Source organism: Myotis nattereri, assembly GCF_964212035.1.
Source record: "Myotis nattereri genome assembly, chromosome: Y".
In the NCBI taxonomy this organism is placed as follows: Eukaryota; Metazoa; Chordata; class Mammalia; order Chiroptera; family Vespertilionidae; genus Myotis; species Myotis nattereri.
Window position 1 is genome coordinate 2,268,850 of NC_138094.1, and position 27,164 is coordinate 2,296,013.

Consider the following 27,164-nt stretch of genomic DNA (forward strand, 5'->3'; position numbering starts at 1 on the left):
CAGTAGGGGGCGTGCAGGAGGCAGCTGGTCCATGATTCTCTCTCCTCATGGATGTTTCTTTCTCTCTCTCCCTTTCCACGCAGCCAGCAGTTGGCGGCCGAACCGTCCGAAGGAAGGAGTGAGAGCTGCGTCTATGTCCGTGTGTGTTTCTCAGTGTGACTGTAGCTCGGACGTTGAGACCTGGGTATCAGACAATGGAATTCCCAAGTGTCACTACCTCCCCAGGCATTTATTTGTTTAATTATTTAAATTAGTTATTTGTCGATTTATTTGCTAGAGGCCCGGTGCACGAATTCGTGCACCAGTGGGGTCCCTTGGCCTGGCCTGTGGGATGGGGCTGAAACCGGCTCTCCGACATCCCACGAGGGGTCCCGGATTGCGAGAAGGCGTAGGCCAGGCCGAGGGACCTCATGGGTGCACGATCGGGGCCGGGGAGGGACGCGGGAGGTTGGCCAGCCGGGGAGGGACCGCGGGAGGGCTCCAGTGCGTGTCCGGCCCGTCTCACTCATTCCCGATCGGCCAGACCCCAGCAGCAAGCTAGCCTACTGGTCGGAGAGTCTGCCCCCAGGTGGTCAGTGCACGTCATAGCGACTGGTTGACCGATCGACTGTCTGCCTCCTGGTGGTCAGTACACGTCATAGCGACTGGTCGACCAGTCAACTGTCTGCCCCCTGGTGGTCAGTGCACGTCATAGCGACTGTTCGACCAGTCGACTGTCTGCCCCCTGGTGGTCAGTGCACGTCATAGCAAGCGGTTGAGCGGCCTTAGCATATCATTAGCATATGACACTCTGATTGGTTGAACCGCTGACTGGACCCTTAGCATATCAGGTTATTGTGTAGGATTAATTTCAGAGAGAAAGGAGGGGGGAGAGAGAGTTAGAAGCATCAGTGATGGGAGAGAATCATGGACCGGCCGCCTCCTGTACGCCCCGGACTGGGGATCCAGCCCGCAACCCGGGCCTGTGCCCCGACCGGGAATCGAACCCTGACCTCCTGGTTCCTCGGTGGATGCTCAACCCCTGAGCCACGCCGGCCGGGCAGCACGCAATAACATATATGTGACATGTGACAGCCAACCCTGACGTAGGGAGGGGGGAGGAGCAAACGTGCCTATATTTTTCCCACTTTGTATTTGGCAGCCGATAAATATCTGGTTAATCCGGACCGAGGAGCCGTGCCTGAGCATCCCATGTCGTTGGGGTTTGGCGCCCTCTCTCTCCTTATCTGCTCGCGTTCCGAGACAATTACCGCGACTCCCTTATCGGCTTAACTCAATCGAACCAGCGTTTCTTGTTCTGTTAGAACACAGGTCCGAAACGAGGAGGGAAGGAGAGAGCTTATCTCTGCCTCCAACGCCTATTACTTCTGCGAGGATGAGGGAGCCTCCCGCTGCGCCCGTTTCAATGCCAAACGCGCCAGGAAGCCGATTTTAGTGACCTCTGTTTGGGGGCCGGGGGGTGCTAAGGACCCCAGCCTTCCCCTGGGCCTGAAGGAAGATGCGGATGTGAGTGCTCTGGGAGACGAGAGGGGGTCCGCGTAAGGGGCTCTGTGGGTAAATGTCACAACATTATCGTTGATCGGGTTCACAGCGCAGAGTGTTCCGGAAAAATCTCCTTCCGGTGGGACTGGCAAATAGGGAATTTTTTTCTGCAACCGGGAGCTCGACATCTTACCTTCTCTGAACCCAATGCCCACGGCTGAGAATATCTTCACCTTGTTCCTGCCCCGTGAGCGTGCACACTGGGCGTGTTCACTGGAAGAAGCAGATCCCTGGGGGAGAGGAAACACGCATGAAAACGTGTGCGAATATCTATACTAATAAAAGGGTGATATGCTAATTAGACCGGGAGACCTTCCGGACGTCCTTCCGGACAAAGCCATGGTGGCGGGACTGAGGCGGTTAGGGGGGATCAGGCCATGAGGGGAGGGCAGTTGGGGGCGATCAGGCCAGCAGGGGGGACAGTGGGGGGCGATCAGGCCTGCAGGGGTGGGCAGTTGGGGGCGATCAGGCAGGCAGGCAGGTGGGCGGTTAGGTGCCAGCGGTCCCAGATTTCAAGAGAGATGTCTGACCGGCAGTCAGACCTCCCCCAAGAGGTCCCAGATTGGACAGGGTGTAGGCTGGGCTGAGGGACACCCTCTCCTGTGCACGAATTTTGTGCACCGGGCCTCTAGTCTATATGTATAAAAGCCCAGCGACCAGAACGGCAGAACGACCACAACAACCAGTCGCTATGACGGGCACTGCGGCGGACAACCGGCCCGTTCTGGGCCGTGATCAGCCCCCCCTCCAACCTCCCTCAGCCCTTCTCTCTGGCTGGCCCTGCCCCCAATGGGCACCCCCTTCAACTCCAGTTGGGGGCGGGCAGGCCAGCCAACTGCCTGCGCCCCTTCCCCTCTGCCTGCCGCCCCCCATATAGGCCCCAATCGAGGGCCAGCCTGCCAACCTCCCATCGTCCCTTCCCCCGGCCGGCTGGCCCCCGGTCAGTCTCGATCACAGTCCAAGCCGAGGGACCCCACCTGTGCACGAATTCGTGCACCGGGCCTCTAGTTTCCTGATAAAAGTAGAAAACACGTCACACAACACGAATTTCATGCACTGGGCCTCTAGTCGATAGATAGACTGGCTGCTGTGTGAGGGACACGGCTTGGTGAGAACTGGACAGCTGGCTTGCAAAGGGCCCTTCTGCAAGCAGATGCACACCGAGCTCCGTTCCCCGGGAGCTAAAGCCGACTACCTGCTCTACAGCCAGGCCACGCGGGGAAATCGATGCTCGTACCACGCGAGTCCATCGGCGACCGAAAGAGAAATCCCTTTCTCAGGGCGCTGTCGGGGGGGTGGGGGGGGAGGAAGCTGTGTTCTCTGCTGAGCTTCGCAAACGCTCGATCATGTCTACTGGCATCTCTGCCTGGCGATGCTATTGTGAAATTGCAGGACGATTTATTCTGATGCAAGAAATCCACAGGCATAATCCTCTCCCGCTGATCAGAGAAACGACGGCCCGAAACTCTCCCTAAAAAAACAGCCAGTCGGGCCCCGGCCGGTGTGGCTCAGTGGATAGAGCGCCGGCTGGACGCCCGCCCATCGCCAACGTTTACAGTCTGGGAAGCGGAACCAGGGAGACGATACCGCGTTCCGTTCAGGGCCACGCGACAGATAAATAATTTATTTGACAATCGATAGCGTGGCTTTTTCCTTCTTCTTTTTATTGGAGAAAGCTCCCGCACAGAAAAGCACTTTATGAGGAAAAGAAAAAAGTGTCTATTTAAAAGGCACGACGGGGGCTGGGGGGAGTTTTCCATTTAAAAGCTGTTGATCCGTGGGACGGGGCCCCGAAGGTACGGGCAGCGTGTGCCAAGCTGGCCCCGTTTTCCCTCTCGTGGATTTAATGTGGGCGCGATAAATATTTGATGTGCAGTTAGTGGGCGATGATTGTGGCCGGGATGGACGCCCTCCAAGCCAGCAGCTGCTCCGGCTCCTCAGATGCACGAAACACAAAAAGGGAGGCGGGGAGGGACCCACACTCCGGCGTTTGTCAAAGGCTCCGTCTGGGAGGGAGGGGGCTGCCCGCTTGGGAGTTTGCTGATGGTTCGCCCCAAGCGTGGCAGCCAGATGCCCATCCACCGGGTTTTCGCCGAAATGTCTGCCAATGGGTCAAGAACATCCTTGCCCGGGAAGATGGCAGATTGGGGATAGATTTTTTTTTTAAGTTTTTTTTATTGACGTCAGAGAGGAAGGGAGAGGGAGAGAGACAGAGAAACATCCATGATGAGAGAGAATCACGGACCGGCTGCCTCCTGCACGCCCCCTATTGGGGATCAAGCCCACAACCTGGGCATGTGCCCTTGACCGGGAATCGAACCTGGGACCCTGCAGTCCACAGTCCAACGCTCTATCCACTGAGCCACACTGGCCAGGGCACCACACTGTTTCTCAGTGCGTGAAACTGTCGTAGCGGGTTTCATCTTGTCTAGCCAAACAAGAACTCTCTGTAGGTATGAGGACCTGACTCTTACGTGGACCGTGTGGGAAATCCATCCTCTAACCCAGTGGTTCTCCACCTTTTCTTGGCTACAATGCACCTAAGCGTCTCTAAAATCCGGATGCCCCCGTGACAGAGAATTCTTATTTTTCATAAAGCGAACTCCTATTCACGTGGAGGAACCCTAAAAGGCCATGAACTTGGTCTACACAAGTTTCCAAAGAACACGGCATCCATGGAGGAGAAAAATAAAATTACACAAGGACCGTGGAAGTACCGAGGACGAAATCGCTAAGAAATCCTTAAAAATAATGACAAGAATAATAATATGAGATGACTAGAGGCCCAGTGCACAAATTCGTGCACAGGTGGGGTCCATCGGCCTGGCTGGCGATCGGCGCCAATGGGGACAGGACAGCCATGGGGGAGGGACCGCAGGATGTTGGCCAGCCACGGAAGGTTGGCTGTGGGACGCACTGACCACCAGGGGGCAGCTCCTGCGTTGAGCGTCCGCCCCCCTGGTGGTCAGTACGTGTCATAGCAACCTTGTTCAGTCAACAGGTTGTCACGGTCACGTAGGCTTTTATATATATAGATGTGGAAAAATGGCCCATAAAGTTTCAAAACATAGACTAGAGGCCTGAAATGCATAAATACGTCACAAAATACGTATTCATCTACCGTACGAGAGGCCTCCACAAGAAATGCAAAAAAGATAAAATTCACTGTGAATAACTCATTCTCGAATGGCCCCCTTAGAAACAGGAGGCAGCGGATCGATGTTTCTCTCTCATCCATGTTTCTAACTCTCTATCCCTCTCCCTTCCTCTCTGTAAAAAATCAATAAAATATATATTTTTTTAATAAAAAGGAGAAGAACGAGCGTTGTGTTCTCTGCTCCCAGGACGGACGCCCGGTGTAACTGGTGTCCGTTAACGGACGCCGGGGGCCGCGCCATTCGTGTCCACGACCGTGTCCACGTTTTCGTGGCTCCCGTGGCCTGATTCTGTCAGCGGTGGGAGAAGGTGTCGGCGTTTCCCCCGCCTGAACCTGTGCATCTCGAGACACGTCTCGCGAACACCTTTCAAGTGTCTGCGATGCTCTGTCAGCCGCCTCATGCATATGCAGGACGCTGACATTTCGTCTTAATTGATGAGTGTTTTGAAAGCGCCTCCTTGACATCTCCGAGGATCAGGTGTTTGAGCAAATCAAACGCCGGTCCCTCCAAAGGTCCCTTGTTCTGTGCTGTTGTTTTAACTTCTCTTGGTGCCTCTGCGTCGGGGAACGACGTGGAACAGTCGCTTTCATGTGGATTTTGAAAAGGAGGAAATAGCCCAGGAATAGCTGGAAATCCAAATAGAACCACGAAAGGAAGTGGTAAGGTGGTTCGGCCCAAATGAGAGAGAGAGAGAGATCCATCCATGATGAGAGAGACCCATGGATCGGCTGCCTCCTGCACGCCCCCTACTGGGGATCTAACCTGCAACCCGGGCATGTGCCCTTGACTGGAATCGAACCCGGGACCCTTCAGTCCGCAGGCTGACGCTCTATCCATTGAGCCACACCAGCCAGGGGTCTTTTTAAAAAATATATATTTGCATTAATTTCAGAGAGGAAGGGAGAGAGAAAGGGAGGAGCATCTATGATGAGAGAGAATCATGGACCGGCTGCCTCCTGCACGCCCCCTACTGGGGATGGAGCCCGCAACCCCGGCCTGTGCCCTGACCGGGAATCGAACCCTGACCTCCTGGTTCACAGGCTGACGTTCAACCCCTGAGCCACACCTGCTGCTGGGCCGGTCGCCCATCGTCACAGGGAAACGTTGTTTTTGTTCTGCAAGCTGGAGGCCTCGGAGCTCGGCGGGAAGTGGCTGGCGTTCTCCTCCCCGTTCATGATCGTCGCTGGCTGCGAGGCAGGTCTCGCTGGGTGGACGCCGCGGCCGAGAGGCCCTTCACTGCTTGGCTGTTCTGTCCTCGTTTCCCCTTAGTTAGTAGTCAGGGGGGGGAGGCCGCGTCGGCAGGTGGCAGCGAGCCTCCCGATAATGACTTCCTTTCGGCTTCACTGAACTTCCTCGTGGAGTCGATAATTTCATTATTCGGCGGGGGTGGGGGGGGGTGGGGCTCTGCAAGGCTCGCCGTGCGTGTGAGTGTGTGTGTGTGTGTGTGTGTGTGTGTGTTCAGTCTTCTTTTAAAACGCCAGTTCCTGCCCGGCAAGTGTGGCTCAGTGGTTGAGCGTCGGCCTATGAACCAGGAGGTCAGGGTTCGATTCTTAGTCGGGGCACATGCTCGGGGTTGTGGGCTCCATGCCCAGTAGGGGGCGTGCAGGAGGCAGCCGATCCGTGATTCTCTCTCGTCTTTGACTAGAGGCCCGGTGCACGAAATTCGTGCACTCTGGGGCGGGGGGTGTCCCTCAGCCTGGATTCCGAGAGGGCGCAGGCCAGGCGTAGAGACCCCAGCGGTGCATGATCGGGCCCAGGGAGGGACGCGGGAGGTTGGCCCGAAAGGGAGGGACCGAGGGAGGCCACCAGGGCATGTCCAGCCCGTCTCACTCAGTACCCAACAGCCGAACCCCAGCAGCAAGCTAAGCTACCGGTCGGAGTGTTTGCCCCCTGGTGGTCAGTTCACATCATAGCAACTGGTTGAATGGTCGACCGTCTGCCCCTGGTGGTCAGTGCATGTCATAGTGAGTGGTTGACTGGTAGACCGTCTGTCCCCTGGTGGTCAGTGCATGTCATAGCAACTGGTCAACTGGTCGACTGTCTGCTCCCTGGTGGTCAGTGCATGTCATAGCAACTGGTTGACTGTCTGCCCCCTGGTGGTCAGTGCATGTCATAGCAACTGGTTGACTGCCCCCTGGTGGTCAGTGCATGTCATAGCAACTGGTCAACTGGTTGATTGTCTGCCCCCTGGTGGTCAGGGCACGTCATAGCGAGGGGTTGAGCAGCCTTAGCATATCATTAGCATATCACCCTTTGATTGGTTGAACGGCCAACCCGATGACCAGACACTTAGCATATTAGGCTTTTATTATATAGGATGTTTCTCTCTCTCTCTCTCCCCCATCCTCTGTGAACTAAATAAAAACATACTTCTTAAAAAAATGCCAGTTCCTGTCAAAACTATTGATATAATTTTAAAACAGCGTAAGTCTCCATGGTGTTTCCTAGCAGCATGCCATCCTGCCTACATTATGGGAGATCATTAGTTAGACCCGGAATTTTGACAAATGAGCCTGGCAAACCCATTGATTCCCCCCGCCCCACTGCATTGTGGGAAAAGTCTTTAAAGACCGCAAGGCCGCTGAGCTCCAAAGCGGGGTGCTCTGCCGCCGAGACGAGCCCTGCTGTTTCCTTGCCTGTGCGTGAGCTCAGATTTAATGCACATCGCACACCTCGGGCGGCTACAGGGGGACAACAAACACCACGCTGGTTGTAGGGGGACGTTACCCACCACGTGGGGCCGATGCCCAGCTGACAGTAATGAGAGAAGATGCACAGAGAGTATGGAATCGCAACGTGAGAAATGCAACCATTTATTTATTTTATATATTTTTCTTGGGCTCAGAGAGGAAGGGAGAGAGAGAGAGAGAGAAACATCAATGATGAGAATCATGGATCAGCTGCCTCCTGCACGCCCCCTGCTGGGGATCGAGCCTGCAACCCGGGCACGTGCCTTGACCGGGACTCGAACCCTGACCTCCTGTGCACGCGTACATCTTTTTCCAAAAAAAAAAAAAAGAATTTTGCAAGCTCACAAAAACCTCTTCTGTGGCCAACTGTCTGAGACGAAAAGGAACGTTGAGCCGGTTTTGTTTTTTTTTTTCCGGTTCCGGTTCCGTTGTTCTCCGAGCCTTCCGACCTCAAGGTGACTTCAAGGGCGAAATCTACGGAGCGAATTGATTTCTGCAACAGGGGAGAAGGTGAGGGGCATCGTGGTCCCCAGACGGCCACACAGAATTTTCCATGGAAACAACGAAAAAGGCACAGATGTGTGTTGTCGGGTCAGGGGAGCAGGACACCCGGGCTGCTCAGGCGGGAGTCCCTGATAGGGAGATGGGCCGGCCTGAAAGTGGCAAAGTGCCCAGCTCGTGTGGCTCAGTGGTTGAGCGCCGGCCTATGACCCAGGAGGTCAGGGTTCGATTCCCGCTCAGGGCACATGCCAGTGTTGCAGGCTTGGTCCCCAGTAGGGGGCGATCCATGATTCTCTCTCAGCATTGATCTCTCTCTCTCTCTCTCTCTCTCCCAATAAAAGTATATTACAAGCCCTGACTGGTTTGGCTCAGTAGATAGAGCATCCGCCTGCGGACTGAAGGGTCTGGGTTCGATACCGGTCACGGGCATGTACCTTGGTTGTGGGCACATCCCCAGTAGGAGGTGTGCAGGAGGCAGCTGATCGATGTTTCTGTCCCATCGATGTTTCTCTCTATCCCTCTCCCTTCCTCTCTCTAAAAAATCAATAAAATATATTTTTAAAAAAGGATATTACAAAAAAAGCAGGAGAAATGTCTTATGCGTGTGTATCTGTGATAGGAAGTAAATATAGAAATATTTATCCTCTATAATAAAAGCCTAATATGCTTAGTGTCCGGTCGTCCGTTCAACCAATCAAAGCGTAATATGCTAATGATATGTTAAGGCTGCTCAACCGCTTGCTATGGCGTGCACTGACCAGCAGAGGGCAGTCGACTGGTCAACCAGTCACTATGATGTGCACTGACCACCAGGGGGCAGACAGTCTACCAGTCGCTATGACGTGCACTGACCACCAGGGAGCACAGTCGACCAGTCGCTATGATGTGCACTGACCACCAGGGGGCAGACACTCCAAACAGTAGCTTAGCTTGCTGCTGGGCTCCAGCCGATTGGGACTGAGCAAGACGCACCGTTCACGCCCTAGAGCCCTCCCACGGTACCTCCCCAGCCCCGATCGTGCACCAGTAGGGTCCCTCGGCCTGGCCTGCACCCTCTCACAATCCAGGACCCCTCGGGGGATGTCGGAGAGCCGGTTCCGGCCCGATCCCGCAGGCCAGGCCGAGGGTACCCACTGGTGCACAAATTCGTGCACCCGGCCTCTAGCAAATTATAATGGGAGTGTTTGCTCAGGGCTCTAGACCCCAGCCCTGCAGACGTTGGGTCAGGATGACGCTGTGGGCCTGCCCTGGGCACTGTGGGGTGTGGAGCAGCTCAAAGTAGCTCCCCGTCCCGTGTGGCAACAACAACTGCAGACATTGGCAGTGTCCCCCACAGGACAACAGGGAGATTTGTTCTCTCTCTCTCTCTCTCTCTCTCTCTCTCTCTCTCTCTCATCATCTGAGAGTTTCCTATGCTACCCGCACAGACAGTGTGAGCCCTGGGGAGGGGGAGCACAGATCCTGCCCGTCTTGGTGAGTGTACCCACAGCCCGACGCTGTTAATAGACGCTTCTGGAATAAATGAATAGCGAGAGAATGAAAATGAGCCTGCCCAGGCTGCGAGCGGATAAAAGACGATCTGATTTCATGGCTAATGTATTTAAATCTATGTGGGCTCCTCTCAAGCTCTGCGTTCAAAGGCATTTCACTGACCTTGGGAGGGAGAATTTCACACGTGAAATCTCTCGGTTTTGCCGTCTCTCCTTCCCTAATTGGGTCAAAAACTTAAGGAATAACCACGGCGTGCAAGGTCGTACGGAAATGAGAGCTGCGTGAGAGCTCGGCCGGCGTGGCTCCGTGGCTGAGCATTGAATTAGGAAGCAGGTGGTCACGGTTCCGTTCCTGGTCAAGGGCACATGCTCTGAAATCTGCAGAAATATATTTAAACAAATAAAACGATGATAGGGTATCACCTTCGTGTGCAGTTATCTTTAAATCGTGCAGCCCTGGCCAGTGTGGCTCAGTGGATAGAGCGTCGGCCTGCGGACTGAAGGGTCCCGGGTTCGATTCCTGGTCAAGGGCACGTGCCCGGGTTGCAGGCTCCATCCCCAGTCGGGGGCGTGCAGGAGGCAGCCGATCAGTGATTCTCTCTCATCATGGATGTGTCTTTCTCCCTCTCCCTTTCTCTCTGAAATCCATAAAAAAAAATTTTTAATGTGTCATTATCAACACTCATCCTAAGTTAATTTGCTTTATTTATTCTTTTTTAAAAATATATTTTATTGATTTTTTACAGGGAGAGGGATCGTGAGTTAGAAACATCGATGAGAGAGAAACATTCACCAGCTGCCTCCTGCACGCCCCCTACTGGGCATGTGCCCGCAACCCAGGTACATGCCCTTGGCCGGAATCGAACCCGGGACCCTTCAGTCTGCAGGCCGACGCTCTATCCACTGAGCCACACCGGTCAGGGCTGCTTTTCTTATTCTTAAAAAAATAATAATAAATGTCCTCCTTAGCCGGTTTGGCTCAGTGGATAGAGCGTCGGCCTGTGGACTGAAGGGTCCCGGGTTCGAGTCCAGTTAAGGGCATCTACCTGGGTTGCAGGCCTTGGGGTGCAGGAGGCAACCGAGGGATGTGTCTCTCTCACATCGACGTTATGTCTCCCTGTCTCTCCCACTCCCTTCCACTTGCAAAAAAAAAAAAAATCCCCCGGTGAGGATTAACAAAAAAAAAATTAAAAATTGATGGAAAAAAAAAATATCCCAGAGTCCGACCCCCAGCCCACCGCCGGCCGCAGACGGCCCACGACCCAGCCGAGCCCAACGAGGACTTTTCTCCCGCAGTTTTCTCCTAAAAGCATCGATTACACAAACAAACAAATAAGATAAACTGAACGGAGGTAAACGAAGCCTTCACGCCTCCCCGGGCCCCGCGGCCAATGACGGGGTAAAATATGCGCCCTCCCCGGGCAGCCCACCTGCCGGGCCATCTGGACCGAGGCTGCTGGGCAGACAGGTGAGAGCTAATGAGGTCCCTGGCGCAGCTGCGTCCAGATGTGCCCGGTGGTCCCCGGACGCTGCCGCCAGATGGCTCACCCCTCCCTCCCTCCTCCTCCCTCTCCCTCCTCCTCCCTCCCTCCTTCTCGGGCGACAGACACCCTCGACAATTCACAGTCGGTCGGTCGTCACCAGGATCTCTCGTCCCGGCTTCCCCCACGTGAGGAACGGTAGTGGCGCTGACTTTCAGAGAGGAAGGGAGAGAGAGAGAAACATTCATGATGGGAGGGAATCGCGGACCGGCTGCCCCCTGCGTGGCCCCCACACTGGGGATCGAGCGCACAACCCGGGCAGGTGCCCTTGACCGGGAGTCGAACCCGGGACCCCCTGGTTCGTCGGGGGGTGGGGGGGTCGGGGGGTGCTAACCACTGGGCAGCACTGGCCAGGCTGGCCGATCGTTATTGACTGAGAATGGAGTACAGGCCAGGGTCCGTGCTAAGAGGCTCCAGGTGGGAGAAAGGGAACAAGTTAAATGCAGGGGGTGCTTGATGGTCACAAACAAGGTTTAAAGATGGAGTTTTATAGCAGACGTAACTGGAATATTGCGCTAGGATCACGGGGCGGGGGGTTGGGGGGGGTTTGGGCACAGCGTCTGGGCATCACCCCACAGTCATCGCCCTCCCGCCTTTAAAAAAAGGTTCCGCGTGGTTGGCAGGGCTCAGGGGCTGAGCATCGACCTAGGAACCAGGAGGTCAGGGTTCGATTCCCGGTCAAGGGCACGTGCTGGGATTGCGGGCTCCAACCCCAGCGGGGGGCGTGCAGGGGCAGCCGGTGCATGATTCTCATCATTGAGTTTCTCTCTCTCTCTCCCTCTCTGTCATCAATAAAAAAATCTATAAGTCCCTCTCGCTTCCTCTCTGAAATCAGTAAAAATATATATTTTTTAAAAATCTATGTATATAAAAGCCCAGTGACTGAACAGCGGAATGACCAGTCGGCCAGTCGCTATGATGCCCACCGACCACCAGGGGGGCAGACGCTCAACGCAGAAGCTGCCCCCTGGTGGTCAGTGCACTCCCTCAGCGGGTGGATCCCGGCAGGCCACGCCCCCCCGACCAGTGCACGAATCCGTGCACCGGGCCTCTAGCTAAATATGAAAATGGTTCCGCCGGCCCTGGCTGGTGCGGCTCAGTGGATAGAGCGTCGGCCTGCGGAACGAAGGGTCCCGGGTTCGATTCCCGGTCAAGGGCACGGACCTGGGTTGCAGGCCCCTCCCCGTGTTCGCAGTTAAATGCCGCTAACTCCATGCAGATACATGCATCGTTGATAGCAGGTTGGTCATATTTTACGCAGAACACAGCCCTCGACCGGAATCGAACCCGGGACCCTTCCATCCGCAGGCCAGCGCTCTATCCACTGAGCCACACCGGCCAGGGCCGATGAAGGGTGTTAGTGGGGGGTGACCGTCCCCGTTTTAGACTTACACCGATGGATCGCACACACGCTAAGGAATTTCTATTTAGAGCAGCCGTAGAAAACTACGGTAACAGAAAACAGTTTGGTGTTTTTTTTCAAGCAGAAATGATTTTCTGTGCGACGGCCGGCCGCCCTGGAAGTAGGTAAAATATAATTAAGACTCGTGCTGAGCGGAGAAATAAAGAGGAGCCCGTTTCGAATGCAGCACCGATTACACTCTATCGTGCCGTGTTGACCCGAGAGCAGGTTCGGAAATAAATCGCTGTCCACACAGTCGGAGGACTTCAGAGGTGGTGATGCTGCGAAACTGGGTTTGCAAGCCGTGTATCTTGTGCTTCTAAAATCGCGGAAGCGTCATGCTTTTATTTTTTGTTTATTCTTATCGTTGTTTTTTGTTCCTTACTGTTCATCCTCACCTGAGGATATTTTTCCCGTGGAATTTTGGAGAGAGTGGAAGAGAGAGGGGGAGAGAGAGAGAAACATCGATGTGAGAGAGACACATCGATGGGTTGCCTCCTGCACCCGCCCCCAACCGGGGCCCGGCCAGGTACGTGCCCTTGACCGGAATCGAACCCGGGACCCTTCAGTCCTCAGGCCGGTGCTCTATCCACTGAGCCACACTGGCCAGGGGTAACTATTCTTTTATTTTTTTAATATATTTTTATTGACTTCAGAGAGGAAGAGAGACGGAGAGAGAGATAGAAACATCCATGCTGAGAGAGAAGCATCGATCGGCCGCCTCCTGCACGCCCCCCACTGGGGATCGAGCCCACAACCCAGGCATGTGCCCTTGACCGACCAGGAATCGAACCCGGGACCCTTCCGTCCGCAGGCCGGCGCTCTATCCACTGAGCCACACCGGCCAGGGCGGGATATCTATTCTTATGGCTGATCGTGTTACAATTGTCCCCCTCTCTCCCTCCTTGCCTCCCTCCTCCCGGCCCCTGACCCCTCCCAGGCCTTTTCCGCCCGGTTGGCTGTGCCCACGGGCGATGCCTACACGCAGGTATGTTCTTTGGCGAATCTCTCGTCTTCCCGCCCCGTCCCTCTGGGACCTGTCCGTCTGTGCCAAGCTCCCAGGCCTCTGTTTCTAGTTTCTCCGTCCGTTTATGCTGCTCATTCGACCCCACAGACGAGGGAGGTCGGGGGACCCTCGTCGTCCTCTGACTGGCTTCTCTCGGTTGGCACGATGCCCTCGGGCCCCCTTACCCGACGCAGGCGGACAGGACGCTGCGATTCTGAGCTGTGCCGGCCTGCGTGCTGGAATCCCGCGGCTGCCTCTCCTGACGCAGTGGGAGCGGGGGCATGACCGGAGGGGAGGTGCGGGAGGAATGCCTGCACATCCGGATTCACGGCGGGCAGGCGGGCGGGCGGGCACGGTGTCCCAGGGGGGCCGATGTGGGCAGAGCTGATGACGTGGTGAGCTCGGCCACGTAAGCCGTGTCTCGGCAAATAGTAGCCACGGCGATTGTGACTGATTTCCTGATCCGCGGCGGCTGCGCGCGAGGTCTGCCTTCTCCGTTGTGTTTGGCTCTGGCGCAGACGCGGCTGAGGCCAGGGCAGCCTCAACACCGTGACCTTCCGACTACTGGCTCCTCGGCGATAAAAATGACGGACCGGAATCCTTCGTACGATTAATACTTATGCTAATAAAAGGGTAATATGTCAATTAGCCGGATAGGCTGGACGTCTTCCGGATGTCCTTCTGGACAAAGCCACGGTGGCAGGCACCAAGGCAGAGGCTGTTAGGGGTGATCAGGTTGGCAGGAGAGAGCAGTTAGGGGCGATCAGGCCGGCAGGGGAGAGCAGTTAGGGGGATCAGGCCGGCAGGGGAGGGCAGTTAGGGGCGATCAGGCCGGCAGGGGAGAGCAGTTAGGGGCGATCAGGCTGGCAGGGGAGAGCGGTTAGGGGCGATCAGGCCGGCAGGGGAGAGCAGTTAGGGTGATCAGGCCGGCAGAGGAGGGCAGTTAGGGGCGATCTGGCCGGCAGGGGAGAGCGGTTAGGGGCGATCAGGCCGGCAGGGAGGGCAGTTAGGGGCAATCAGGCTGGGAGGGGAGAGCGGTTAGGGGCGATCAGGAAGGCAGGGGAGAGCGGTTAGGGGCGATCCGGCCGGCAGGGGAGAGCGGTTAGGGTCGATCAGGCAGGCAGGGGAGAGTGGTTAGAGGTGATCAGACTGGCAGGGGAGAGCGGTTAGGGGCGATCAGGCCGGCAGGGGAGGGCAGTTAGGGGCAATCAGCCTGGCAGGGGAGAGCGGTTAGGGGCGATCAGGAAGGCAGGGGAGAGCGGTTAGGGGCGATCAGGCCGGCAGGGGAGAGCGGTTAGGGTCGATCAGGCAGGCAGGGGAGAGCGGTTAGGGGCGATCAGGCAGGCAGGGGAGGGCAGTTAGGGGCGATCAGGCCGGCAGGGGAGGGCAGTTAGGGTGATCAGGCCAGCAGGGGAGGGCAGTTAGGGGCAATCAGCCTGGCAGGGGAGAGCGGTTAGGGGCGATCAGGAAGGCAGGGGAGAGCGGTTAGGGGCGACCAGGCAGGCAGGGGAGAGCGGTTAGGGGCGATCAGGCCGGCAGGGGAGAGCAGTTAGGGGTGATCAGGCCGGCAGGGGAGGGCTGTTAGGGTGATCAGGCCGGCAGGGGAGGGCAGTTAGGGGTGATCAGGCAGGCAGAGGCGGTTAGAGGCAATCAGGCCAGCAGGGGAGAGCTGTTAGGGGTGATCAGACAGGCAGAGGCGGTTAGAGGCGATCAGGTCATCAGGGGAGAGTGGTTAGGGGCAATCAGGCAGGCAGGCAGGCAGGTGAGTGGTTAGAAGCCAGCGGTCCTGGATTGCGAGACGGTTGTCCGACTGCTGGTTTAGGCCCAATCCCAGAGTGACCCCCCCCCCCAAGGGGTCCCGGATTGGAGAGGGTGCAGGCTGCGCTGAGGGCCACCCCCCTAGCCGTGCAGGAATTTCATGCACCGGGCCTCTAGTTCATAAATACCAGAGGGGACGTCTTTATGTGCATCTTTTTTTTAAAAGTTTACGGAGGTGAGTTTGGCTAACAGCACGACGTGGGCCTCCGCGAGTCATTCTGAGATACCGTGTGTATCGGGTTGGCGTGGCGTTTGCAAACTGTCTGTCATGGCCCTGTTCTGCTTAGAAAATCATTCCCATGCATCCCATTTTGCTTATGTATTTGTAAATAAATTGCATGTGTATAGGGCACACGTCACAGGCATCGGAAAACCTGAGAGGCCGGTGGCCTGGGGGTGGGGAACGTCCGGCCAGGGGGCCGTGTAAGCCCCAGGAAAGCATGGGGCCTGGCCCTGCCAAGGCCATGGGGTGAGTTTACTCAACGTCTGAACCCGTGGAGCAGGCCCATGTTTAAAGTGGATGGTTCTTTATGGCCATGAAGGATGTTATAAATATCGGCGGGAACCGGGTACCCACCCCGCCGATGCCACGAGCCTACGACGGGCGCTTTGCCAGCTTCTGACGCTCAGGGTGACATCCCAGGCCCCCGGGTGGCGGAGTTTCGTTGTTTAATACGGCCTGGCCTGTCAGAGCATCGCTTACCCTGACAGGCACATCGATCTTCCCTAATTGTCGGCGGGTTGCCATAGTTACAAAGCAAGGAGCGTTCCTGAAAAGAGGAAGCGAAAATAATAGAACATTTTAATAAAAATTAGTGTTTTTTTCTCGCACCTGAACTCACCAGACACCGGGTAATGGGACCCATGAATCAGCGTCAGGCAGATAAACCTGTTTCTCTCGTTCTCCGGAAGCGAGGTATTTCCTGTTGCGCACACCAGGCACGTCAGTCCGAGACGAGGACGTGGCCATCGGCTGCTAGAACGTTCGCTGCCGGTATCAGTGGGGGGAGATGGTGCGCCTGTGTAAGGCGCCTGAGGGACATGAATGCAACACGATGAGAGTCATCAGTCATTAGCGAACGTCGTACTTCCTGATGAATAATGACGTACAATAGGATAGTGTAAAAATTAAGTGAGAAAACGTGAATTAAAACGTTTCTTACAGACCGTCCTGTTGGCTGGGCCGCAGAAATATTCGTAGTGGGCGCAGGCGGCCCATGGGCCGCGAGTTTGACACGCTTGGAGGACACAGGCCATGCGCCTGGTGACAGGTCTCGTTTCCCCACCGGCTTCTGCAGACCCGTGTCACCCCTCCTACCCCATCCTCCAGGGACACGCCAGCCAGCCACACGGTTACGGGCGCAGGCTGTCGGCACCAAATACGTTTACAACATCCAGAGCATTCAGATTTGCTTCTGGCCCGGCCCGGGTGGCTCAGTGGTTGAGCGTCGACCTAGGAACCAGGAGGTCAGGGTTCGGTTCCCGGTCAAGGGCACATGCCGGGGTTGCGGGCTCGATCCCCAGCAGGGGGCGTGCGGGAGGCAGCCGGTCCACGGCTCTCTCTCATCATGGATGTTTCTCTCTCCCTCTCCCTTCCTCTCTGAGATCCATAAAAATATACCTTAAAAAAGAAAAGATGCGTTTTTGCTTGGGAAGGCATCCGTAAAGAATCCATTAAACGCTCACACAGATAGAACCCTATAGAATAAAGAGCTAATATGCTAATTAGACCGAACGACCTTCCAGACGACCTTCCGGGTGACCTTCCGGACGAAGCCGGACCCCCGCCAGGGGACGCCGCTGCTCGCCCAGCCTGTGCCCAGATCCGGAGAAGAGAGACAGCAGTCGGGGCGTGGGTGCTCAATGCCATGTATCGGAGGCTTTTAAGGGCCATAACATTGATCGAAAGGATGGTTTCAAACGGCAGAAAAGACAGGTGCATAACCAGGAAGGGCCGACCCTCGAAACGGGCTCGTTGGTAACTGCCTCTTAGACGTTAGGAGTCACGCGCAGCAGACCCCAGGGAAAGAGACGGAAGATTCGAGTCCGAACCTGCTAAATGAATGGGAACTCATGAAGGAATGATCATCTGCAGTCGCTTTCTTTTTAAAATAAAAATAAAACATTTTTTTATTGATTTCAGAGAGGAAGGGAGAGGGGGGAAGAGGGAGAGAGAGAGAGAAACATCTATGAGGAGAGAGAAGCATCGATCGGCTGCCTCCTGCACGCCCGACTGGGGATGGAGCCTGCAACCCGGGCATGTGCCCTGATCGGGAATCGAACCCTGACCCCCTGGTTCCAAGGTCAGAGCTCAACTGCTGAGCCACGCTGACCGAACGAGTGGGATTCACCTCTCACTCCCAAGGCTTCGAGGTTGGCTTGGGTCTCCGTGTTTTGCAGGAGTTCGTCTGCGTTCAGCGCATCCCGGGTTGTGCCCTTAACAACGTCGCCACCTTCTCATGAAATGCCTCGTCTTTCTTTGCAGCCAGGGAACATTGAACTTTTCAAAATGACGCAAACTGTGACCAAGTCCGGTAACTGTGACAGAATTCTGACGGCTCACGGAAAGCTCATCGCCGATCCCACCAGACGCGGGACGTGCCTGGGGGCCCTCTACTCGAACCAGTTCTCCTTGAGCAAAAACCCGACGGCGTCCCGGAAGCCGCCGTGGTACAGGGATTCCATTTCCCGCCGGCCGGGCGGGAACAGGGCCTGGTTGAGCCGCACCAGGTTGGCCACGGACAGCTAGGACAGAGAGACAGGGTGGGGCTGTAGGGCAGGGCCATGAGGGTCGGCGTGCGTGACATCTGTCACCTGACGAATAGCAGTCTCCGCTAACGAAAGAGAAACATGCACATGGGTGTCACTCCGCGACGCCCACCAGCCAATCAGAGCGAGTATGCAAATTAACCCAACAAAGATGGTGGTGAATTTGCATACGGAGGCGCAGAGCGAAGACTGCAGACGGCGTAGATGGAAGCCAAGCGCTGCAGAAGGGAGCAGAGCGGTGGAGAAGGGAGGGAGCGAGGCAGCGGAGATGGAAGTAAAGCCCGCCTCCCTTCGGCCGCAGGAAGCCCTATTCTTGCAGGAATCTTCCTGCCACGGGCCTCTAGTAATAAAAATAAAATAAAAAATAAAACGAGGAGTGCCCAGCCGGCATGGCTCCGTGGTTGGGCGTGAACCTAGGAGCCAGGAGGTCACGGTTGGGTTCCCGGCCAAGGGCACGTGTCTGGAATGCGGGCGGGATCCCCAGTAGGGGGCGTGCAGGAGGCAGCAGGTCCATGGTTCTCTCTCGTCATGGATGTTTCTCTCTCTCTCCCTCTCCCTTCCTCTCTGAAATCGATAAAAATGTATTTTCAAAAAAAAAAAATAAAGTAAAATAGGAAACCTGCCGCCGAGAACACGCGGTTTGTACAGAAGACGGTACGTGAGCTCACCATCTCGGAGCACGGGGAGGATTTTAGGGGCGATGCTCCTCACTCACCAGGATGTCCTGTTTGGCGATGGTGACGTAGACGCCCAGCTGCCCCTTGTCCCGCGGGGAGACGTCCAGGCGGCCGTAGAAGGGGGAGATGGCGACCGTCCGGCCCCCGGGAAGGATGGGGAGGCTGTTGGTGAACCCGCCGTCCATCCACGTCTGCGGAGGGAAACCCGTCGTCACAGGTGGGCCGGACCCGGCTGCCAGGCGGAGGGCGTGTGTACGGAGACCTCGACGGTCCCTGCCTGGGACCTGCTCCTGGATTACCAGTGACCGGGGCCAGTCCCATAGGGGGTTTGCGTGGGGAGAAAAACTAATGTTTGTGCTGGTAGCACACCCCCCCGGGTGAATGAGAACCGACCAGAACCGGGGAATCTGGCCAATGGTTTAGAAGTTAACTCGATTGGCCCTGGCCGGTTGGGCTCAGTGGGTAGAGCGTCGGTCTGCGGACTGAAGGGTCCCGGGTTCGATTCCCGGTCAAGGGCACATGCCCGGGTTGCCGGCGCGATCCCCAGTAGGGGGCGTGCGGGAGGCAGCCGGTCCATGATTCTCTCTCGTCATGGATGCTTCTCTCTCTCCCCCCTCTTTCTTCCTCTCTGAAATCTATAAAAATATTTTTTTTTAAAAAAAGAAGTTAACTTGACTGTGTTCAGGAGGGTGAGGCTCAGATTGTGCGGATGCCGGTGCAGGCGTCCGAGGCCCTGTCCTTGGGTCAGGACGAGTCCTCGAATCACAGTGGGAAGCCACGTTTACTCTGGCATTTCACCATCCACCACTGCACACAATCCTATATAATAAAAGCCTAATATGCAAATCGACCGAATGGCAGATGACCGGCCGCTATGACGTGCACTGACCACCAGGGGGCAGATGCTCTGAGTTGCCCCAGGCCACAAGCCCCAGGCCAGCCAAGGCGGGTGCCAGCAGAGGGCCCTCTGATCGCCCCCCAGATCAGCCCGGATCGCCAGCCAGGCCTATGGACCCTACGGGTGCATGAATTTCATGCACTGGGCCCCTGGTTCTATTATTTCGCTGGAAACCAACATTTTGTTTCTTTTTAAAATATATTTACTTTAACCTTGCTTTGGGGGGATTTACCCCATTTTCTTTTGGTATACCTTCATATTTTAACACAAATGCAAGCTCTTTATAACCTCTAGTCTGCGAAGTTGTTCCGTTCTTTTTTTAAGGTTTTGTCGGCAACCTAAACTCAAAGCTCGGCAAGCGGCCAAAGTATGTTTCTGATGAAAAGTTTAAAAATAAAAATTAATCGCGACTGCTTGCCAAGTCATTGTTTTTGCTAAGTCCTGTGTAAAAGAGATAGTAACTGTCCTTGTATACATAAAATTTTTTCTGTAGTCCAATTACTGATTTTTCAGAAGCTGCCCCTATGAAATTTTTCTTTTCGCCTATTTCCATACAGTGCCCCAAACAAAAATTACTGAAATGTTCAATCTGTGGGATTCCATATGCCCGGTAAAATATTTTTGTATGTAAAAATAAATAAATATTGAATATTGGGGGAAAACTTGTTTTTGTTGATTTCAGAGAGGAAGGGAGAGAGAGAGAAACATCCATGAGGAGAGAGAATCATGGACCGGCTGCCTCCTGCACGCCCCCTACTGGGGATCGACCCCACAACCCGGGCATGTGCCCTGCCTGGGAATCAACCCGTGACCTCCTGGTTCCTAGGTGGAGGCTGAACCACTGAGCCACGCCGGCCGGGCTGGAGACGAGAATTTTCTGTCTGGAACTTAAGCAGAACCACGAGGGCGCAGTGGGCTGATTCAGAACCACCAGGAAGCGTAATTATAGCATTGGGTTCATCGAAGGGGACTTATCCCCATGGGATCCCTGATCATGGGTCAGGGATCAGGGCGTACCTGTCCTTTGTACACCACCGGCTTCAGGCCTGTGTAGAGGGGCAGGAAGCTGCTGGCCAGGAGGACCTGAGGGAGGAAACGGAAAACGGCTCAGGCACGGAGAGGCGCTCACACTCAGACCGGAGATTGGGTATGTGATTTCCTACAAAATTCTACGTCGTTAAGAAAAAATTTTAAATTGCTGTCAGAAAGAAAACGTTACGTCCATTGTAAGTGCACAAGGCAGGGGCTTACGTAGAAGAAAACATAGTCAGCTAGATGCCCGGTGCACGAAATTCATGCACTCGGGGAGGGGGGCGGGTCCCTCAGCCCGGATTGCGAGCGGGCGCAGGCCAGGCCCAGGGACCCCACTGGTGCACGATCGGAGCTGGGGAGGGACCATGGAAGGCTCCAGGGCGTGTCTGACCCGTCTCATTCAGTCCCGATCGGCTGGAACCCAGCAGCAAGCTAACCTACCGGTCTGCCCCCTGGTGGTCAGTGCATGTCATAGCGACTGGTCGACCGGTTGACTGTCTGCCCCCTGGTGGTCAGTTCACATCATAGTGAGCAGTTGAGCAGCCTTAGCATATCATTAGCATAGGACGCTTTGATTGGTTGAACGGACGACAGGAAGACCGGACTCTTAGCCTGTTAGGCTTTTGTTCTATAGGATATCAGAAAGGGCCCTAGAGAGATAATGTCTGGCTCAGCAATGGATGGCCTCTCCCTTCCTCTCTCTGAAATTCAATATGTATTTTTTTAAAAAAAAAAAAAAGGAAGATGCCATAACTGGTTTCGCTCAGTGGATAGAGCGTCGGCCTGCGGACGGAAGGGTCCCGGGTTCGATTCCTGGTCAAGGGCACATGCCCGGGTTGCGGGCTCGATCCCCAGTGGGGGGCGTGCAGGAGGCCGCCGGTCCATGAGTCTCTCTCATCACGGATGTTTCTCTCTCTCTCCCCCTCTCCCTTCCTGTCTCTCTGAAATAAAGAAATAAAAATAAACAGTACAGGTACAACGTCTTCCCTAAACTGCCACGTGTCAGCTACGTTCATCTAAGGACCTGTTGTTGCTAATCCAGGCACAGGAGACCTGCTTCTAGAATAAACTCAAGGGTGCTGGACGTGGCAAGACTGACCCGTTCATGGGTCCCACGGCGGACCGGCCGGCCCATCCCAGCCAGGACAGGAAGCCACGGGCGCGAAGGGCACGGCTGCCCACTGCCTCCCCCAGGAGTGCGTCACCTGGATGAGGTCCTCCCTGGAGGAGAAGCTGGAGATCAGCGAGTTCTTCCCCGTCCTGGTGCTGGTGACGGACACGTGCAGGCGGCCGTGGGCCAGCTGGTGGGCGTTGGGGGGCAGGATCGACTCCAATCCGTGTCTGGGGGAGAGAACGTGGCCGCGTCACTCCCCTCTTGTCGTTGTTAGTATTTATTTTTAAAATATGTATATATTTTAATTTTTTATTTTTTAATATGCTCCATGCAATCATTACTATTTCTAGAAAAAGGATTTTAAGTATAATAATGCTACATGCAATTAATATTTCAAGAAAAACGATTTTAAGTATAATAATGTTCCATGCAATAATAATCAATATTTCAAGAAAAACTATTTTAATTATAATAGGTTAAATGCAATAAACATTAATATTTCACACAAAAGACTTTAAATATAATATTACCAAAACTGTACTAACATATACAATATCACAAAAGTGTATTTCCTACAACTTTTGTGATATTAAATATATTTTTATGGATTTCAGAGAGGAAGGGAGAGGGGGAGAGAGAGAGAAACATCCATGATGAGAGAGAATCATGGGCCGGCCGGCTCCTGCACGCCCCCCGCTGGGGATCGAGCCCACAACCCGGGCATGTGCCCTGACCGAGAACGAACCCTGATCTCCCGGTTCATAAGTCGACGCTCAACCACTGCGCCACGCCGGCCGGGTATTATTATTATTATTATACTAGAGACCCGGTGCACGAATTCGTGCACCAGTGGGGTCCCTCGGCCTGGCCTGTGGGATGGGGCTGAAACCGGCTCTCCGACATCCCCCGAAGGGGCCTGGATTGCGCGAGGGTGCAGGCCAGGCCGAGGGACCCCACTGGTGCATGACTGGTGCCGGGGAATGATGCAGGAGGATGGCCAGTTGGGGAGGGACCGTGGGAGGGCTCCAGGGCATGTCCGGCCCGTCTTGCTCAGTCCCCATCAGCCAGACCCCAGCAGCAAGCTAACCTACTGGTAGGAGCGTCTGCCCCCTGGTGGTCAGTGCACGTCATAGCAACTGGTTGACCAGCCGACTGTCTGCCCCCTGGTGGTCAGTGCACGTCATAGCGACTGGTCGACCCGTCGACTGTCTGCCCCCTGGTGGTCAGTGCACGTCATAGCAACTGGCCGACCTGTCGACTGTCTGCCCCCTGGTGGTCAGTGCACTCATAGCGACGGGTCGACCGGTCGACTGTCTGCCCCCTGGTGGTCAGTGCACGTCATAGCGACTGGTCGACCCGTCGACTGTCTGCCCCCTGGTGGTCAGTGCACGTCATAGCAACTGGCCGACCTGTCGACTGTCTGCCCCCTGGTGGTCAGTGCACATCATAGCAAGCGGTTGAGCGGCCTTAGCGTATGACGCTTTGATTGGATGAGTGGACGACCAGACGACCGGACACTCAGCATATTAGGCTTTTATTATATAGGATGTTTTTGTTGTTAATGCTCACCCGAGGATATTTTTTCCATTGCTATTTAGACTGGAAGGGGAGGGAGAGAGAGAGAAACATCAAGGTGAGAGAGACACATTGATTGGTTGCCTCCTGCATGCACCCCGACCCAGACTGGGGATGCAACTTGAAGCAAGAAACAAGCCTTGGACCGGAATAGAACCCGAACCCTTTGGCGGCAGGCCGACACTCCAGGCACGGAGCCTGGCCTTTCATTCCCGACTGTCTGGTGACGACAGGCAGGGCTGGCCTTGTCACGGTCGATAGAGTCCTCACACCGCGGTGGGAGTGCACTCGGGGACCCACACACACCCGTACCTCAGTCGGGCCATGAAATCGTAGCCGGGCGTCACGGCCCCGAAGGACTGCCTTCGTAGCTCCTCAGCGAACTCGTAGGTGAACTGGTTGCATTCCTGAAAAAGGACGTGAACGGGCGACTCGACATTTCGTCAAAAGGTCCGTTCTGGTTCCAGCGTTCTGACCCTCACCCACCATTCCTGGTCCCAAGCGAGCCACTGTTGTCCCCAATCCTGCTGTTTTCTTTTTAAATATTTGTTTTGACTTCAGAGAGGAAGGGAGAGAAATAGAAACATCACCGATGAGAGAGAATCATGCATCGGCTGCCCCCTGCACACCCCCTACTGGGGATCCAGCCCGCAACCCGGGCCTGTGCCCTGACCGGGAATCGAACCGTGACCTCCTGGTTCCTAGGAGGACGCTCAACCACTAACATGGATGTGAGAGAGACACATGGATAGGTTGCCTCTTGCGTGCACCCCGTCCGGGGGTGGAGCCTGCAACCCAGGTACATGCCTTGACCGGAATCGAACCCAGGACCCTTCTGTCCACAGGCCGACACGCTGGCCACTGAGCTAAACCGGCCGGGGCAGCAGCGCCGACTGCCAGCGACCACACGGACAGCAGAGGGAGGAGTCCTGAGGGCTGTCCTTTGCCAGCACCGGCTCAGAGTCGTGGGAGGGTGGTCTTGGCCCTGGCGTTTCGTGGGTCCTGGGAACCCACCTCCGTGAGCTCATCTTCACAAACCGTTCGAGGTGGTTTATATGCGTAACCTCCCAGTTGGCAGGTAAGAAAACAGGTTAAAGAGATTAAGGGTCTTCCCTGATTTGCTATGAACAGTGAGGGCCATGGGCAGGGTTGGAACCCAGGCCTGTCTTCCATTCATTCTTTCATTGATCCATTCATTCTGTCATTCATTCATTCTGTCATTCATTCATTCTGTCATTCATTCTTTCATTGATTCATTCATTCTGTCATTCATTCATTCTGTCATTCATTCTTTCATTGATTCATTCATTCTGTCATTCATTCTTTCTGTCATTCATTCTGTCATTGATTCATTCATTCTGTCATTCATTCACTGATTCATTCGTTCGTTTGTTCATTCATTCACAGTATGGTAAGAAAACAGGTTGAAGAGATTAAGGGTCTTCCCTGATTTGCCGTGATCAGTGAGGACCATGGGCAGGGTTGGAACCCAGGCCTGTCTTCCATTCATTGTTTCATTCGTTTGTTCTTCACTCATTCTTTCATTCATTCTTTCATTTGTTCATTCATTCACAGTATGATAAGAAAACAGGTTGAAGAGATTAAGGGTCTTCCCTGATTGGCCGTCAACAGTGAGGGCCATGGGCAGGGTTGGAACCCAGGCCTGTCTTCCATTCATTCTTTCATTCATTCATTCGTTCGTTCATTCATTCATTCACAGTGAGAGCGCCTGGGAGGGAGACAGAATCAAGCCACCCTCCCCCTCATCATGTCCACATCGGAAAACACATATATAATTACATATTGTTTTTGTGATCAATCACTAGGCTTCAATTATGTTCAATCTGTAACAATGAAAATCCATCCTACCTATCAGATGTTTACATGACAATTCGTAACAGTAGCAAACTGACAGTGATGAAGTAGCCATGAAAATAATTTTATGGTTGGGGGTCACCACGACATGAGGAGCTGTATTAAACGGTCGCGGCGTTAGGAAGGTTGAGAACCACCGGATGAGACAATCGTATGCTTTACGAAGGGACGCCCCCGATATTTCCAGTGCCCACCCGAAATACACCAGGAGGTCAGGGTTCGATTCCTGCTCAGGGCACAGGCCCGGGTTGCAGGCGCGATCCCCAGTGTGGGGCGTGCAGGAGGCAGCTAATCCATGATTCTCTCTCATCATCGACATGTCTCTCTCTCTTTCTCTCTCACTCTCTCTCTCTCCCTCTCTCTTCCTCTCTGAAATCAATACAAATATTCTCTTTTAAAAAAGAGGGTAAAATAAGGCATTATCTTATCTGTCTCACTGTCACCCAGAACAGTCCTCTCTCCCAAATCCGGAGCCCAGATCCCTGATGATTAAATGTTAAAAGCTTTTCTGTTTCCCAGGCAAAGCATGCAGCTAGCTGAGCGTGAGCGTCCGGTGTTGTTGCTGGATTTGATTTCTGGCCGAGGAAGGCGGCCACCCCATTACCTCTATTTTCTCTGGTGCTGTGAGCAGGACCGAAGCCACCAAGGACCCGGCGGAAGCCCCGGCAAAGGCCTTGACGTCCCTCAGCAGCTTCTGGCCGTGTTTGCAGAAGGCCGAGGCTGCCCCCAACTGGTAAATGCCCAGGAATCCGCACGCAGCGAAGGACAGGTTGATGTGCTTCATTCCTTCCACCTGTGAAGGTGGCCACACACACACACCAGGGAAAAAAAAGAAAAAAAAATACCGATAAATGCTCTAAGTCGGTATAATACGATAATCATGACTCTAAGCCTTTCGTTGCGTAGACAATTCTTGGTGCTGAGCTCCAATTTGCACAATTAAAGGCTCATCGAACACCCAAATCCTTCAAGGATACGTTTTCCCTATCCCTCCCACCTTGACCCCAGAGTTTTATTCATGAAAAAAAAAATGAGGTTACAACAGTCCATATCTGTTCAGGGGGTTGCATAATACGCGATTTATTCATTAGATCGCGCAGCCTCCTACTCCATTTCTTGGCAAGAGGAAGATGGATCCGTGCCAACTGGCTGGCCATCTGGTCTTTTCTCTTGACCTTTTTGCAACTTTGGTGGGGGGGGAGGGGGCGGGGGGGGGGGAAGGAGCGCTGTATTGGGGAGACCTCCAATCATTGGACCAGGGCACATCCCAAAGGATGCACACATTTGCATGTTGCAAATGCATCCGTCAATTGCAAATGCATCCATCAATTGCACATGCATCCATTAATTGCACATGCATCCATCAATTGCAAATGCATCCTTCAGTTGCAAAGACAGATCCTTGCTCCCTCTCCTCCCATCTCCATTCAGGGCATCCACGTTTTCTTAAAAAAAAAATAAAAAAATAATGGATGCCCCCAATTATTCAATCACGCGATATTTTTCGCCCCCCGAGTTTCTTGGGACAATCTGAGGTCATGATTGGCCAGGGCGCTGGAGGCTCCAAGCAATGGCACCCGCACCCCCTGATACCTGTAAGGAATCTAACTAAATGGCTCCTTTTGCTGGAGCCTCGAAGGGCAGATGTGTCCCCCCTCCCCAGCCCCGTGGCTGAAATCCTGCCCCCAGCTTGCTGCTCACTAGGATCCCCACTTGGGGCTCCGGGACCCCAATTCCGGGGCCATCAGAATAGGCGCAAGGCCCAGGCCCCCCAATTTAGGAACCTACAACCTTTGTTCTGCAGCCTCTGGCTGGGCCCCGTGAGGGAGGCAGCTCGGCCTCTGCAGCCGAGCCTCAGCTTTGCTTTAATGACTGCAGATGGGAGGGGGGGAGGGATGGGGGCTCCGTGGCCAGGCGGCCGCCCGGACCGCGCATGCCCAGTGTGCACCCGCAGCCTGGAGGAGGCAGGACCCAGGCGGCCGCCCCGGACTGCGCATGCCCACTGTGCACCCGCGGCCTGGAGGAGGCAGGACCCAGGTGGCCGCCCCGGACCGCGCATGCCCACTGTGCACCCGC

At 54.8% G+C, this 27,164-nt stretch overlaps 2 protein-coding genes across 5 annotated transcripts in view; one reads left to right on the forward strand and one right to left on the reverse strand.

Annotated features, from left to right (window-relative positions):
* The window catches only part of LOC308512216 (steryl-sulfatase-like), a 226,934-nt gene that overhangs the window by 170,623 nt on the left and 29,147 nt on the right, over positions 1-27,164 (forward strand). The gene's annotated exons all lie outside the window — the stretch shown is intronic.
* On the reverse strand, positions 17,255-26,917 carry LOC308512217 (patatin-like phospholipase domain-containing protein 4). 4 transcript variants are annotated; one of them, XM_081082016.1, is made up of 8 exons: positions 26,880-26,917; positions 25,693-25,881; positions 23,526-23,620; positions 23,208-23,237; positions 21,730-21,865; positions 20,510-20,575; positions 18,633-18,785; positions 17,255-17,893 (listed from the first exon to the last, which is right to left on the reverse strand). In XM_081082016.1, the coding sequence occupies exons 2-8, from the start codon at positions 25,870-25,872 to the stop codon at positions 17,762-17,764; spliced, it is 792 nt and encodes a 263-aa protein (XP_080938142.1). In that variant the 5' UTR covers positions 25,873-25,881; positions 26,880-26,917; the 3' UTR covers positions 17,255-17,761. The 4 variants fall into 4 exon arrangements, with proteins under 4 accessions (XP_080938142.1, XP_080938141.1, XP_080938143.1 ...); XM_081082015.1 differs by lacking the exon at positions 26,880-26,917 and having other exon boundaries at positions 25,693-26,143; XM_081082018.1 differs by lacking the exon at positions 26,880-26,917 and having other exon boundaries at positions 17,761-17,982; positions 25,693-26,143.

Excerpts from the sequence above, each read along its gene's own strand:
- LOC308512217 (XM_081082016.1), bottom strand. The coding sequence starts at position 25,872 with ATGAAGCACATCAACCTGTCCTTCGCTGCGTGCGGATTCCTGGGCATT. Across the intron at positions 23,621-25,692 it reads CAGCACCAGAGAAAATAGAG|GAATGCAACCAGTTCACCTA; the intron begins GTAATGGGGTGG and ends GTCCTTTTTCAG. Across the intron at positions 23,238-23,525 it reads GATTTCATGGCCCGACTGAG|TCTAAATAGCAATGGAAAAA; the intron begins GTACGGGTGTGT and ends CTCCCCTTCCAG.